The following is a 12839-nucleotide window of genomic DNA, read 5'->3' as shown; positions in this document are numbered from 1 at the left end:
AATGGTTAAACTCTATGTATGTAGGATAGTGATAAATATTCACTTATTATTTCTTCAAGAAATCTCTCTAAAATGTCCAGATTATTCTTAAGCATTATTTTTATAGAATGACATTCTAGATTTTGGTACAAATTATAACTTTTTTAAAACTATCTTTGCTACTTGGTTAATCCTGAGAAAGTACATCTCAAGAGGCAATGTTTCAGAATCGTTTGCAACTGAGACTGAATCTTATGTGGCACAGTAAAGAAATCCAACTATCATTAATATTTTTTGGGTTTGTTTCCTAGAATTATTTTAGATTAATGTTAGAAGATACCTGATAAAATTACATTATCACCTTTGTGGTTTTAAAACACAAAACAGATTATTCCTGTATTATGTGTCAAAATACAGACTGTTATCAGAGAATGAAAAAATTCACATAGTTAGGTGTCAGATACCTAGTTGATGAGTTTTCTGGTTTCTTTTAATAGGGTCCTCTTGGGATACCTGGCTCTTCTGGGTTTCCAGGAAATCCTGGAATGAAGGTAAGATAATTGATACATTTAACTCTACTTGATTACATGAGTCCCAAAGTAAAGAATGACAAAAGTAAAAAATGATTGAAGAATATGGAAGTTCTTCTCAATTAAGTGAAGAGCCTAGAGTAGTATGTTCATTGTCCATTATGATAGGGAAATAAAATTTAAAAATGAAAGTAACTCTATAAAATGTAATAAGGAATAATTACTTATAACCATACAATTATAATTCAAAGAATCTATCCTTTTAGGGCTCTAGCCTAACAGCTATAAGGAGTAAGAAGGAGTTTTGAACTGAACTGGAATTCTGTTCTTGGATAGATCACCATGGAGTCATAAACAGCAGAATGCACAATAGAAGGTTAAAACAAATCAGAACTTGTTAGGAAAGGCCCTTCTTTCACCCAATGCTGGCCATCACTCCATCACCCCACTTGCAGCCATTGGAGGAATGGGCAGGGAGAATATTTGGCTCTCAATGTGGGAATGGACTGAAGTATTCTGCTGGGATGACTTACATTTGTAATGAGTCACAGTCTGTTCTTTCTTGTAGTATTTTGGGAGAAATGCAAGGATTACAGTAGGAGGGTGTAAGCTCAAACCAAACTTGACCCTTGACATAAGTGACTTCACTTTGGGATCTCACTCCATCCTGTCTGTAGAAGCTGTTGCCCCACCTTCTTTTGTGTTGTCTTCCAAGTCAGCAGTTGAGTTATCTGAAAGCTAGTCAGAGAAGAACCACAAGCCCTCCCATATTCTGCCTGAAAACTAGAAAGTCCCCAGGTCACTTTCCTGGCCCAGATAAGAGCCAAAACTGCAGGGAAAAATAAATAAATAAAAGCAACCTGACTCTGTTCTGCTCTTAGACCTGCTTATAAGCCTCCCGCCCTCACCATTTGCAGTTGATGCTGCCTGTGGGTGGGGTCTGGACCCTTTCCTCCCTTGGGAAGTGAATAATTTTCATCTTTGCTTTGTGCTTGGACTCAGTGAAATCTTCCAGATCCCACAGACCAGTCACCATTTGGTTAAACCTAGCAGAGTGTATTAAGATTTTATTAGCTGAACTTGTGAATAAATTCAGAACACTATTTTCACATGGTAAGCAACATATTTGATTGCCCCCCACCCTAAGAGATCATGGGAAAAACTTACATCTTGAAGAATAGATTTACTAACAAGGTTTAGTCTTACAAAAAGGACTATGGTAAGTGCAGGTACTTGACTCCCTAATCCTTGCTTCTCATGGAATTTTGTCTAGAATTAAGTGAGATAATCTCTGTAAGTCTTTAGCATATTGGACCTCCTTCAATGTAGGTTCACATCTCTTATTAGTAGGGCACAGAGCTGCTTAAATGGGATTTTAAGTTTGAGCAAAAAGATCTGACATTTCAGATACTCATTGAAATATCAGGATCATCAGTCAAGTGATTCTGCAGCCTCTCTCTAATGTGCTTTTTGAATTCTGTGCCACAGAGATAGAACTGCCTTTAGATGTCATTCTAAGTCATTTCATTAACCAGTCCCTGATTTCCCTGAGCACCTTTGTGTTCCCTTCTGACTCTGATCTGCTTCCTGATGTCCAAATGTTTTCCTTTTGTGGTTCTGGGGATGGGACCCAATGCGACACACATGCTAAGCTATCACCAGCTCTGAAGTTTATATCTTAATACAATTGACTCTTGCCCTAACCTCCTCTAAATCCCTATGAAAACACCCAAAATTCCTTCATTCTTCACATGAGACCCTGTGCCCTGAAACTGAGCTCTGGGTTGGGTAAGAAGGAAAGAATACTTACAGGGCCAAAGTCTTTGGATTAGCAGAAAGTGGTTTCTGCTCCTATTGCAGTAGTTTCAACTTCACTAGCAATTGCACTTTTTATAGGCAGTCACTCTGGATACTCCCCTCTCCTCCCAGATTTTTGTAAGACTGATTGTCAGTTATGGAATGCTACTTAATAATAAAACTCAAACAGCTAGCAAACCTGTTTCTCTAAGAAATTGTTTCCCTGTCTTTGCTTCCCACGCCCTCCCCCACTATAAAAATTCCTGGATATTTGTTTTGGGCCAGAATTCTGCTATTCTTGTAGGTTCTCCTATTGTCTCTGATGCTTTGGATCAATAAACTTGTGCATCCAATTCTTTACATTCCAATAAAGAATAAAAGTTTTAATATATTTAATTGATAATAATGAGCCACTTAATTTTGGTTTTCTAATCTAGGAATAGACTACATAGGTATATAATAAAATACAGGAACTAAGTGTGAGTTTCAGATAAAATATACATTTTTAATATAGGTATGTTGTAAATATGGCATGGGAAAAACTTATACTAAAAGTTGTTTGTTTATCTGAATTAAAGCTAGCTAGGCTTCCTGAGTTTTACTGCTATCTGGACCATTATGTTGACCACTTAGTTCTGCTCTTAATGCTGTTTTTCAAAAAAAACCTAATTCGTGTCAAAGAATGTGTGTGTGTGTGTGTGTGTGTGTTTGACAAGTATTGTTTTGTTTTTGTGTTGCCAAAGTTGTCAAGCTCATTAGACATTTGTAACCCTGATGTTTTACATTTTACTGAATTAATGATTTCTTGAAGTTTAATAGAATTGAATTTTTATAAACTGAGTAACAGTTACACAAAGAAACAAATTTTTCTATGTTGCTTATATGTCTTACCCTCTAATGATGATAGGAACTTTTATACAGACTTTTTTTATTTACTGTGATTTTCTGTCAATTGGAGAACTATTGTCTGGGTCCTGCAGCACATTTTAGCTGATCTTGGGTTGTTTTAAAGATATTAAGAGAGATTTTGGTTTATTTTCGGATGACAAATCAAACTTTAATTGTGTGGTACCTTGTTGGACTTCAAATGTCCACGTTTACATTAAACAGAAACAACTTCTGCAAACACAGTGCATCTGTTCAATTTTTCTCCTTGATTGATGTGTTTTAGAGTCTGAATGTGCTTCTGCTGTTTTCTCAGGAGTGCTCTTGAAGCATCTGAATATTTAAGAACAAATTAGAAGCAAACTGTGCGGGAGTTAGAATATCTATTCTCATTCTTAGAGTTTGGTGCTACTTGGTATAGGGTTGTTCCCAGTTTTTGATTATGAATCTAGATAATGTTAAATGTTAAATATAATAAGTAAAAAAAAAATCCGATAAATGTAGTAAAAAGAATTCCAAATTTTGTGGAGGTTCTGAGAAGGGGAACTTAAATTGACCCTGATAGATAGATGTGTCGGATTCCTGTAGCTGGAAATTAGGATATGGAGAATATTCTCACAGAAGAGGTCCCCAGCATAATCACATAAGAGGCAGGTGGAAATGTAAGTCCATTCCTTAACCTAGGTTAGGCCCACATCCCTGATAAACCTCTTTGTGTTCTTGGCCCCTGAAATATTTGGGTTTAAAATGAAAAACTACAAACTTGCAATTAACTTTGTACCATGACACTGTTATATTTTTCTTAAATTAACATTTCCCTTTGTATCCCTTTAGGGAGAAGCAGGTCCTACTGGGGCACGAGGTCCTGAAGGTCCTCAGGGTCAGAGAGGTGAAACTGGGCCACCAGGTCCAGTTGGTTCTCAAGGTCTTCCTGTAAGTTCCTGGTGTATCTAAGAACTAGCCCAGAAAGATGGGCGTTGATTATAGCATCAGAACAAATGCAACCTGTCTTAATATATTCTTTTTGAATTCTGAATGAGTGCTAAAAACTCATGAAAAAAATATTTCCCATATTGACTCTGCATCTTTTGCCTAATTTATGGAAAAGGTAATTAGTCATAACAGTATTCTTATGATGTAATGGTGGATGATGTAATTTTTTGCATTTTTTTCTTTCTCCTTTGAGAAGATGATTGGACATCTGAATGACACCCCAGATGTGCCAAGATATAGCTTAATATTTCATACTCTTTATGTGCCTTTTAGGGTGCAATGGGAACTGATGGGACACCTGGTGCCAAAGGCCCCACGGTAAGTAAGTGCGTTTATATCAGGTGAAGTTCAAATAGTTCTAATCCTTTGGTTATTGACCCTAGAATACTACCTAGGCCTCTTCTGCTCATCATGCCACTTTTGCTATCTGACAGGGCTCTGCAGGTACCTCAGGTCCTCCTGGCTTGTCAGGACCCCCTGGATCTCCCGGCCCTCAGGGTAGCACTGGACCTCAGGGAATTCGAGGACAACCGGTATTTTCTTTTGAAAAAGCTGTCATTCCTTAGTCTTATCAAACTAAGAGTACCTAGAGAAATAACATGTAATATGAAGCCTTGAAGCAGTCAATGTGATTTGTCCAAGTGAGGGAAATGAAGTCTGGAATCTTTGCAATCTCCAAAAGCCAAATGTTAATGTGCAATCCGTGTGTTTAAATTCTAAGTTAAACATTACTGCTGTAAGTTAAATTTCGTTTTTTCAAAACTTAATAAGGTCATCACTTCATAGTTCACCTCATAGAATTTTATGATTAGTTAAATAATAAATGTTATGGAAATATTTTACAAGCCAGTGAGAAGAAATATGAGGCTTAATAGGGATTTATGTGATGATTTGGTTAAAATTAGGTTCAACATATATTTCTTGAGAGTTATTCTTGAAGAATGAGTCCAACATGCTGTTTCTATTGAACAAGTTTGCAGAAATTATTAGGAAATATATTTGTGATGTGTCCTTAAGAAATAAACACATTGAGAACTTGTGCTTTTATAGCTTTTACCTTGATAGGGAAAATATGTTTTCTTTCCCAGTACCACTTAAAACAAATATTTTTGATTGTGTTACAAATAATGTGGTCATGTTGATAAACGTTTTTTTAATTGCTGGTGACAGATTTATTAAAATATGAGTGTTGCTGATATGCCACAATGTATTTTACTGTGTTCTCAATTTAGCAGTTTGGTTCCTTTGATATAACCTACAATTGATATTTAAAGATACATACACACACCCCTCCCCAGAGCATTCCAAAAATGAAACACCCTACTTGGAGTTGCCAAATTCTCAAGAAATAAGAGATAAACAAAATGGTTTTGATTTTGAGTAAACAAGTCTATATAAACCCTAAGAAAAGTTACCTATAGAAGTTATTATTGGTAATTTTAATTTTAAGGATCAAATTTGAAAAGTAGTGGAATAATTTTAGGTATTTTAGTATGTTTGAAAAAAACATGATATTAAAACTCAAACTCCTGAAGATTGCTATAAAAGAAACCAATTGGTAACAAATTATCCTGGATTTTGTGAAAATTCACATATATTCCATAATACTTGCCAAGTTTAAAAATGATTATATTACTAATTAAATATAGATTCAGCTACTGAAAAAAATTTAGGGCCTATCCATGGTAATGGACTAGAGCAGGTTGGACTGGCTAAATGTCCTGGCTTTTACAACAATTGATATTGTATTTTAGGGTGATCCAGGAGTTCCAGGTTTCAAAGGAGAAGCTGGCCCAAAAGGGGAACCGGTAAGCCTTCACTTTTTTTTTTTTTTTTAATGAATAGAAGAGTATAAATATTATCTACAAGTGTGTAACTCAAAATCCTCAAGAGATTAAAAAACAATGGGAATAATAATAGCTTTGGATGAAAATACTTTTTAAATTATGTTTTAGAATTTGTGACTGGCTTCATTAAATGAGTCTTCTACCTATACCCACTCTGGAAAGAACTCCTCCTGGTAACTTCCTTCTGTTTTAACAGGGGCCACATGGTATTCAGGGCCCAATAGGCCCGCCCGGTGAGGAAGGCAAACGAGGTCCTCGAGGTGATCCAGGAACAGTTGGACCTCCAGGCCCAATGGGAGAAAGGGTGAATTTGAATAATAAAATACATTCTTATGGTTATGGGGGAACTGCATGAGTAAGTTTTGGGATAATAAAGAAAACTAAAGCAATTAAGAGATGCACCACAGGGGTCTCGCAACAGTTTAATATGGTTGTCATGTAGAAAAAGAGCCAATTGGTTAATCAATCTTTGTTCATTTGTGCAACAAATATTGATCGAATCATTACTGAATGTCAATCTGAGCTTTTGGTGCTTGGGTAACATTAGTGGGCAGAAGCCTATGGTCTCAATCCTTGTGTGGAAACTAGTTTACTTTTCGGGGGAGATATAATTAAGAAGTCGGTGGTACATAAAAACATACTTACACATTCACTTATTATCTAATGGGGTTGCACTGAGTAGATGACAATGATGTAATGTTAGATTAGATTCTTAGGAAATAGGGTCCTCCGATAAGATAGAATTTTGCCTGAGACCTAAGAAAGAACATTCTTAGCAGAGGAAAAAGCAACTGCTAAGCCAGAAGACCAGAAAGAATTTGGTCATTTTAAAGATTAGAAGAGGCTGTTGTGACTGGAGTATAATGAAACAGATCTGAAAGGGACAACAATAATCTCAAATCTGTACAGAGCTCAGAAATGACAATGACTTCTTGTTTAAAACAGTGCTCACGCTTGTTATTGTTTTTATTTTTAATATGGTCAAATAATTTTTTAAGTTTATTAAATTTTTCAATATTTTTATTTTTGCATAATAATTGTACATAATAGTGGGATTTGTTGTTACTTTAATGCTTATTAGTGTTCATATTTTGATCTCTGTAGGTGGTGATTTTGTCCCTATGTCTACATCCTAGTTTTTCTCTGTTTATTTTATAATGAATTATTAGAGGAGGACTCTTCCCTCCTTTCTTCCCTTCCATCTTTCTGTCTCTCTCCCTCTCCCTCTCTCTCTGCAGTACTGAGGACTGAGCTCAGGGGTGCTCTACCACAGAACTACATCCCCAGCCCTTTTTATTATTTTATTTTATTTTGGGGGGAGTACCTGGGATTGAACTCAGAGGCACTCAACCACTGAGCCACATCCCCAGCCCTATTTTGTATTTTATTTAGAACCAGTGTCTCACTGAGTTTCTTAGTGCCTCACTTTTTGCTGAGGCTGACTTTGAACTTGCAGTCCTCCTGCCTCAACCTCCCCAGCTGCTGGGATTACAGATGTACGCCATAGCTTCTGGCTAGAGTATTTCTTGATTTGAAGAATTTTTTGGCTTAGTGTTTATACGGTCTTCAAAATATAAAATTGGTTCTTTTTTTTCCCATTTGTCATGGTAACTTTTATTTTAATATTTTAAACCACAGAACAGTCATTCTTCATAGTCAGTGGCTAATTAAATTTAATGATCTGTTTCTGTGCTCACCCATGTTTCCTTACCCCAGCCTTGTCCTCTGGGTTTTCTTTTTCTACTATAGAGAAGAATGTTCTCAATTTGTTCCTTTAGTGAGCTATAGGTGGTGAACTCATAGTCTTTGAACATCAGAGAATGTCTTTATTTTGTACTCTCATTTGAAGAACGGGCATGCTCAAAGTTCAAAGTTCACAATTAATTTTCCTTGGCATAAAATTGATTCTTTCTGATCAGATAGTTTTCCTTATTTATTGCTGTGTTAGATTCATCATAGTTCCTAAAACCTTATAGTAATTAAAATGAAAACTAATTGTTATATTACAAAACTGTAGATAACAATTAAAGATTACATTTTCATCCTTTGCAGGGTGCTCCTGGCAATCGTGGTTTTCCAGGCTCTGATGGTTTACCTGGACCAAAGGTGAGATTACCCCACATTGCTGATGCTTACAAGGGTGGTTTTTAAGAGTCCATGTACAGTGTGGTGAGGAATCTGGCATGAATCCAGATTCAGAAAGAGGTGGATGTAGAATCAGACCTGTCCCCAAACCCATCTTATGTAATAGGTTTGCTTTAAGAGGTCTAATTCAGGAGGAGGATGGTTTGAAGATTGTGGGAGCTAGTTTTCAGACTTTCCAGGCACATTTCTGAAAAGAAAAAGTTATAGACTTTTACTTTAGCTGATATATATCTTTTATTCAGAAATTTAGATCTTTTAAGATTATATTTAAGAAAAATTTGAATTATTAGAGCAAGGTTCTAAACACACCTTTGATAAGTTAATGATGGAAAAACCACTATTTTACAGAGATAAGGGAAAGTTTACAAGTTAGAGCAAAATGTTTAGTAACATTGTTTCAAAGAAATCTTTGTAACATCTTTGACAAAATAGTTGAATATTAATGTGGATTTTGAAAATAAGAGTTTAACCTCTCTCTGCTTTTGTTTCCCGGAACTCCTTTCTTCTTCTAACTTATCTGTTTTGCTTTGGAACAGGGTGCTCAAGGAGAGCGGGGTCCTGTAGGTTCTTCAGGACCTAAAGGAGGCCAGGGGGACCCAGGACGTCCAGGGGAACCTGGGCTTCCAGGTGCTCGGGTAAGAACCTGGAGTTATTTGGTATATGAACCCAAAATAAATCCTCCTGGATATTCATTGAAGGTTTTTTGCTTTTGTTTTTGTGTTGCTTGATTACTCAACTTAGAGCAATTTGTTTTCATGGCTTTTATCTGATTGTTTTAAATACTAGTTTGTTATTTTTTTCACTTATAGACAACACATTAACTTGTAGCCTTCCTCTCTTAAAGGAGTATGTATTAATAACTTTACCACTTGACATGAGAAAAAAAAAATCCTGCTTATAAATTTTTGTTTTCATTACTTGCTAAAAAATCAACTTGTTTGTACTTTAGTACAGAGTTCCTGATAAATTTCATTTTAACAAAATATCACTGGAAATATTTGGACACAGGAATTGCCCATCTATTCAATCATCAACAATGCAACACTATTTTTCCTGTTTAGAATCTTAAATATCAGTTTAGCAACCAATTGACAGTTACTTTTTGTTTTCAGGGTCTGACAGGAAATCCTGGTGTCCAAGGTCCTGAAGGAAAACTTGGACCCTTGGTAAGTATTTTAAACAAAAATCTATCACTTTGATATTTTTAAATAGAAATGCAATTTAAATGACATTTATTTAAAGTTAATATTTTGATCCCATGGATGTTATGTTTTCATGTTTCAATGCCCTGCTGGTAGTGAATTCTTAAGATCCTATTTATTTTCAAATTGAGTAAAATCCAGATCAAATTTAATTGGAATCAATGATGGAGATTGTAATTCCATAAGTGAAGAGTGTTGAAATGATGCTGTTTGATAGTAGTGAAATTTGTCTATTAGCAATGTTCTCATTCCTGATGTTCTTCTGATTTTATATATTTAAAAGACGAGTAGGTATGACTCTTAAGAGGTGATATATTCTCAGCCCTTACCTTATATTGCAATGTAAAATAAAGTCCTGAATTTTCATTACCACAAACTAGAGTAAAAGAAAGAAGAAAGAAGGATTCTTCCTATTAATATGAATGTTTCAGGAAATGTGAGGACAAGGCTTATGCATACAGTAAGAATAGAATCTGTGCTCTAATTACTTCAAATAATTAAGAGGTTTTCTAAAAACCATCCAACTTTTCTGATTCATTAAAAAAAGCCATAGGGTAATTTATGATTTATGCGACTTTTATAGTAAGCAAAGGAAAATGGCAATTTTAGAATGGCACATTGAGAGAGAACTTACGTACAACTTACATGGTTCCTGCCTATCCCATAGGGTGCTCCAGGGGAAGATGGCCGACCAGGTCCTCCAGGCTCCATAGGCATCAGAGGGCAGCCTGGGAGTATGGGTCTTCCTGGCCCGAAAGGTAGCAGTGTGAGTACAGTGTATACTATTTGCCACCTCAGCAGACTATTCTTTGGAAGACCAGGGTATGTTTTTTAGGAAACTGATTTAATTTTAGAATAACTTCAATTTATTCTGTAGGGTGACCCTGGAAAACCTGGAGAAGCAGGAAATGCTGGAGTTCCTGGGCAAAGGGTAACTATCCATTTTCTGCTAAAGAAATAAATATGAAACTATTTCAGTTCCCATGGTCTCATCTTATGAATTATTTGTGTGTGTCTAGGGAGCTCCTGGAAAAGATGGTGAAGTTGGTCCTTCTGGTCCTGTGGGCCCTCCGGTATGTGATCTTCTAGTGATCATATTTATAAATTGCATTTCTTAATGATGTTTGTCCAGGATTTATGAATACTTATTGAATAAGTTTCAGAAGAGAATAAGAAAGTGCAGGATTGAAGAATTTCAGTTATATCTTATCACCTGATTCCTTGGGATCTAGTGTCTTCCATCTTTTGACAATAAAATGATTAGTTTTTTCATTTAAAATTTTTTAAAAAATCTGATTATAAAGACTACCTTATTATCATTATGAGTAATGGTTGAGTTTGACAAATAATTTATATTTTATTAAAATTTTAAATACTGATTATACCAACCTTCTTCCAATAACGTAGCTTATAAAATTTACTTTAAAATAGATAATATATATTCTTTGAGATTATGTTTTTATTCTAGGCTTTTAAAATTGTGTTTATCAGAAATACTTTGGCATATTTGCTTGTTTTGGAATGGGACAGTTTAATTGTCTTTCTAAAATGTCAGCTGTGCTTTCTTTAGTTATTCTAGTTTTGAAGTTGTGATTTATAATTCTTGTGACCCCTAGAAATAAACGACAAGAGAAAATATTATCCTTTTAGATTAGATATGTGAAAATAATGTTTTTTTCAATGCTCAATTTACCCAATTTCCTCCTAATTTGAAAATTGACTCCAGACATTTTCTGTCTGGATGAAAAAAGAAATACATGCCATCAATCTCTTCACTGGCTGTAGAAGATATTTTCTCACCAGCAGAAACTTCAAATAATACCATTTGATGATTTTGAATACTAGTCTGTTATCTGGCTAAAGTGAAAAACATGTGGTTAGAAGAAATACTGAAAGTAAGGAGTTTACATAAACAAGAAGCTGACAAATCTAGCTGTATTCATGACTTTCTTTCCTTCATGATTTAGGGTCTAGCTGGGGAAAGAGGAGAACAGGGGCCCCCAGGCCCCACTGGCTTTCAGGTATGCACTAATTCAGGTTTCTGTTCCTCCATTGAATGATTTTTAGATGTAAAAAAAATAAGGTTGAATGATGTGAAATTCTCAGATTTTCAAAGAAGTCATCCCTCTTTGAGTAGATAGGATAGACATTTGGATAAAATCAAACACTTTTGTTCAAAGATAAGGAATGGAATTCCTAAAAAACTGGTTAAACACAAAACTATTGAAAAATTTAAAAAAATGTTCCTGATTTCTGAACAAGGCTCATTAAACTACTTAAAGACATAATTTTTATGGGCATAGTCACTAAAATTTGTTTGGACAAATTTTCATGATTTATCTACATATATTATACATAAGTTTTGCTTAATGTGTCTACACAATATCTTTTGCTGGGTATATAATCCATGAATTGTAAAAGGTGAATTATTAACATTGGTAGCCTATATATTTTCACAGATTCAAAATTTTATTTTCTTATTTCCATTTTAGGGGCTTCCTGGGCCTCCAGGTCCTCCTGGGGAAGGTGGAAAGCCAGGTGATCAGGTGAGTTTTAAAATAACAAAAATAACAACAATATAAATGACTGGCTCATGCTATTACTTTTTATGATTAAGGGATCTCTTCTTATTTTTTTAACATAAATTATGTCTGTGAATCTTCAAAAGAATCCTATGAAGCACCTACTATTATTATCTCCATTCTACATATGAGGACAGTGAAGCACAGAGATGTTAGATGCCGTTCCTAAAATCACACAGCTGATAGTATTTGAACCAAGGTTTTCTGCTTTCCAAGACTGTGCTCTTAACCAGTAAATATACCTTACTACAGACCTAGAGTTTTACTGGAGGATTTATGAACGGTTACAAACACATAACAATTTTATTTTGGTCATTTTATTGGACATAGGTTAATTTATTTTTCTTTGAGTGATTCATTTGTTGCTTACCATTCAACAAGTATGTGCTGAATATTCTTGAATTTGGCTCTACTGAGTACCGTTCTTTCCCAGAACAACAAAATGGATATGGATCTTTCCCTTGTATTAAGAAAAGGAGCCGGGGGCCATGGTGCATGCCTGTAATCTCAGCAGCTCTGGAGGCTGAGGCAGGAGGACAGGGAATTCAAAGCCAATCTCAGCCAAAGCAAGGCTCTAAGCAACTCAGTGAGACCCTGTCTCTAAATAAAATACAAAATAGGGCTGGGGATATGACTCAGTAACTAAGTGCCCCTGAGTTCAATCCTCAGCATCCCTCCACCCCCCACAAAAGAATAGTAGGAGATGGAGAAAAGAAGAAAACAGTTACAATACAGCATGTCCTGAAAGCAGTAAGAGGGGAGATACAGTAAGTATGAAAACGTGAAAGATACACCTAATTCAGACATGTGAGTCTAGGAAAAGTTTCTGAGACAATGTCGTATCTTGTATGAAATCTGAAGGATGAATGAGGCCAAAGA

The 12839-nt window shown here is 35.4% G+C and overlaps 1 protein-coding gene across 1 annotated transcript in view; it reads left to right on the top strand.

Annotated features, from left to right (window-relative positions):
• Positions 1–12839, top strand: part of LOC306655768 (uncharacterized protein) — a 136079-nt gene that overhangs the window by 97833 nt on the left and 25407 nt on the right. The window contains 14 exon segments of the mRNA XM_079130385.1: positions 477–530; positions 4026–4124; positions 4458–4502; positions 4619–4717; positions 5939–5992; positions 6228–6335; positions 8084–8137; positions 8713–8811; positions 9289–9342; positions 10046–10144; positions 10256–10309; positions 10398–10451; positions 11346–11399; positions 11871–11924. Of these exon segments, the coding sequence (XP_078986511.1) occupies positions 477–530; positions 4026–4124; positions 4458–4502; positions 4619–4717; positions 5939–5992; positions 6228–6335; positions 8084–8137; positions 8713–8811; positions 9289–9342; positions 10046–10144; positions 10256–10309; positions 10398–10451; positions 11346–11399; positions 11871–11924 (981 nt within the window).

Source organism: Sciurus vulgaris (assembly GCF_902686455.1).
Source record: "Sciurus vulgaris genome assembly, chromosome: 3".
Taxonomy (NCBI): domain Eukaryota; kingdom Metazoa; phylum Chordata; class Mammalia; order Rodentia; family Sciuridae; genus Sciurus; species Sciurus vulgaris.
This window is presented reverse-complemented; position numbering and strand designations above follow the sequence as displayed.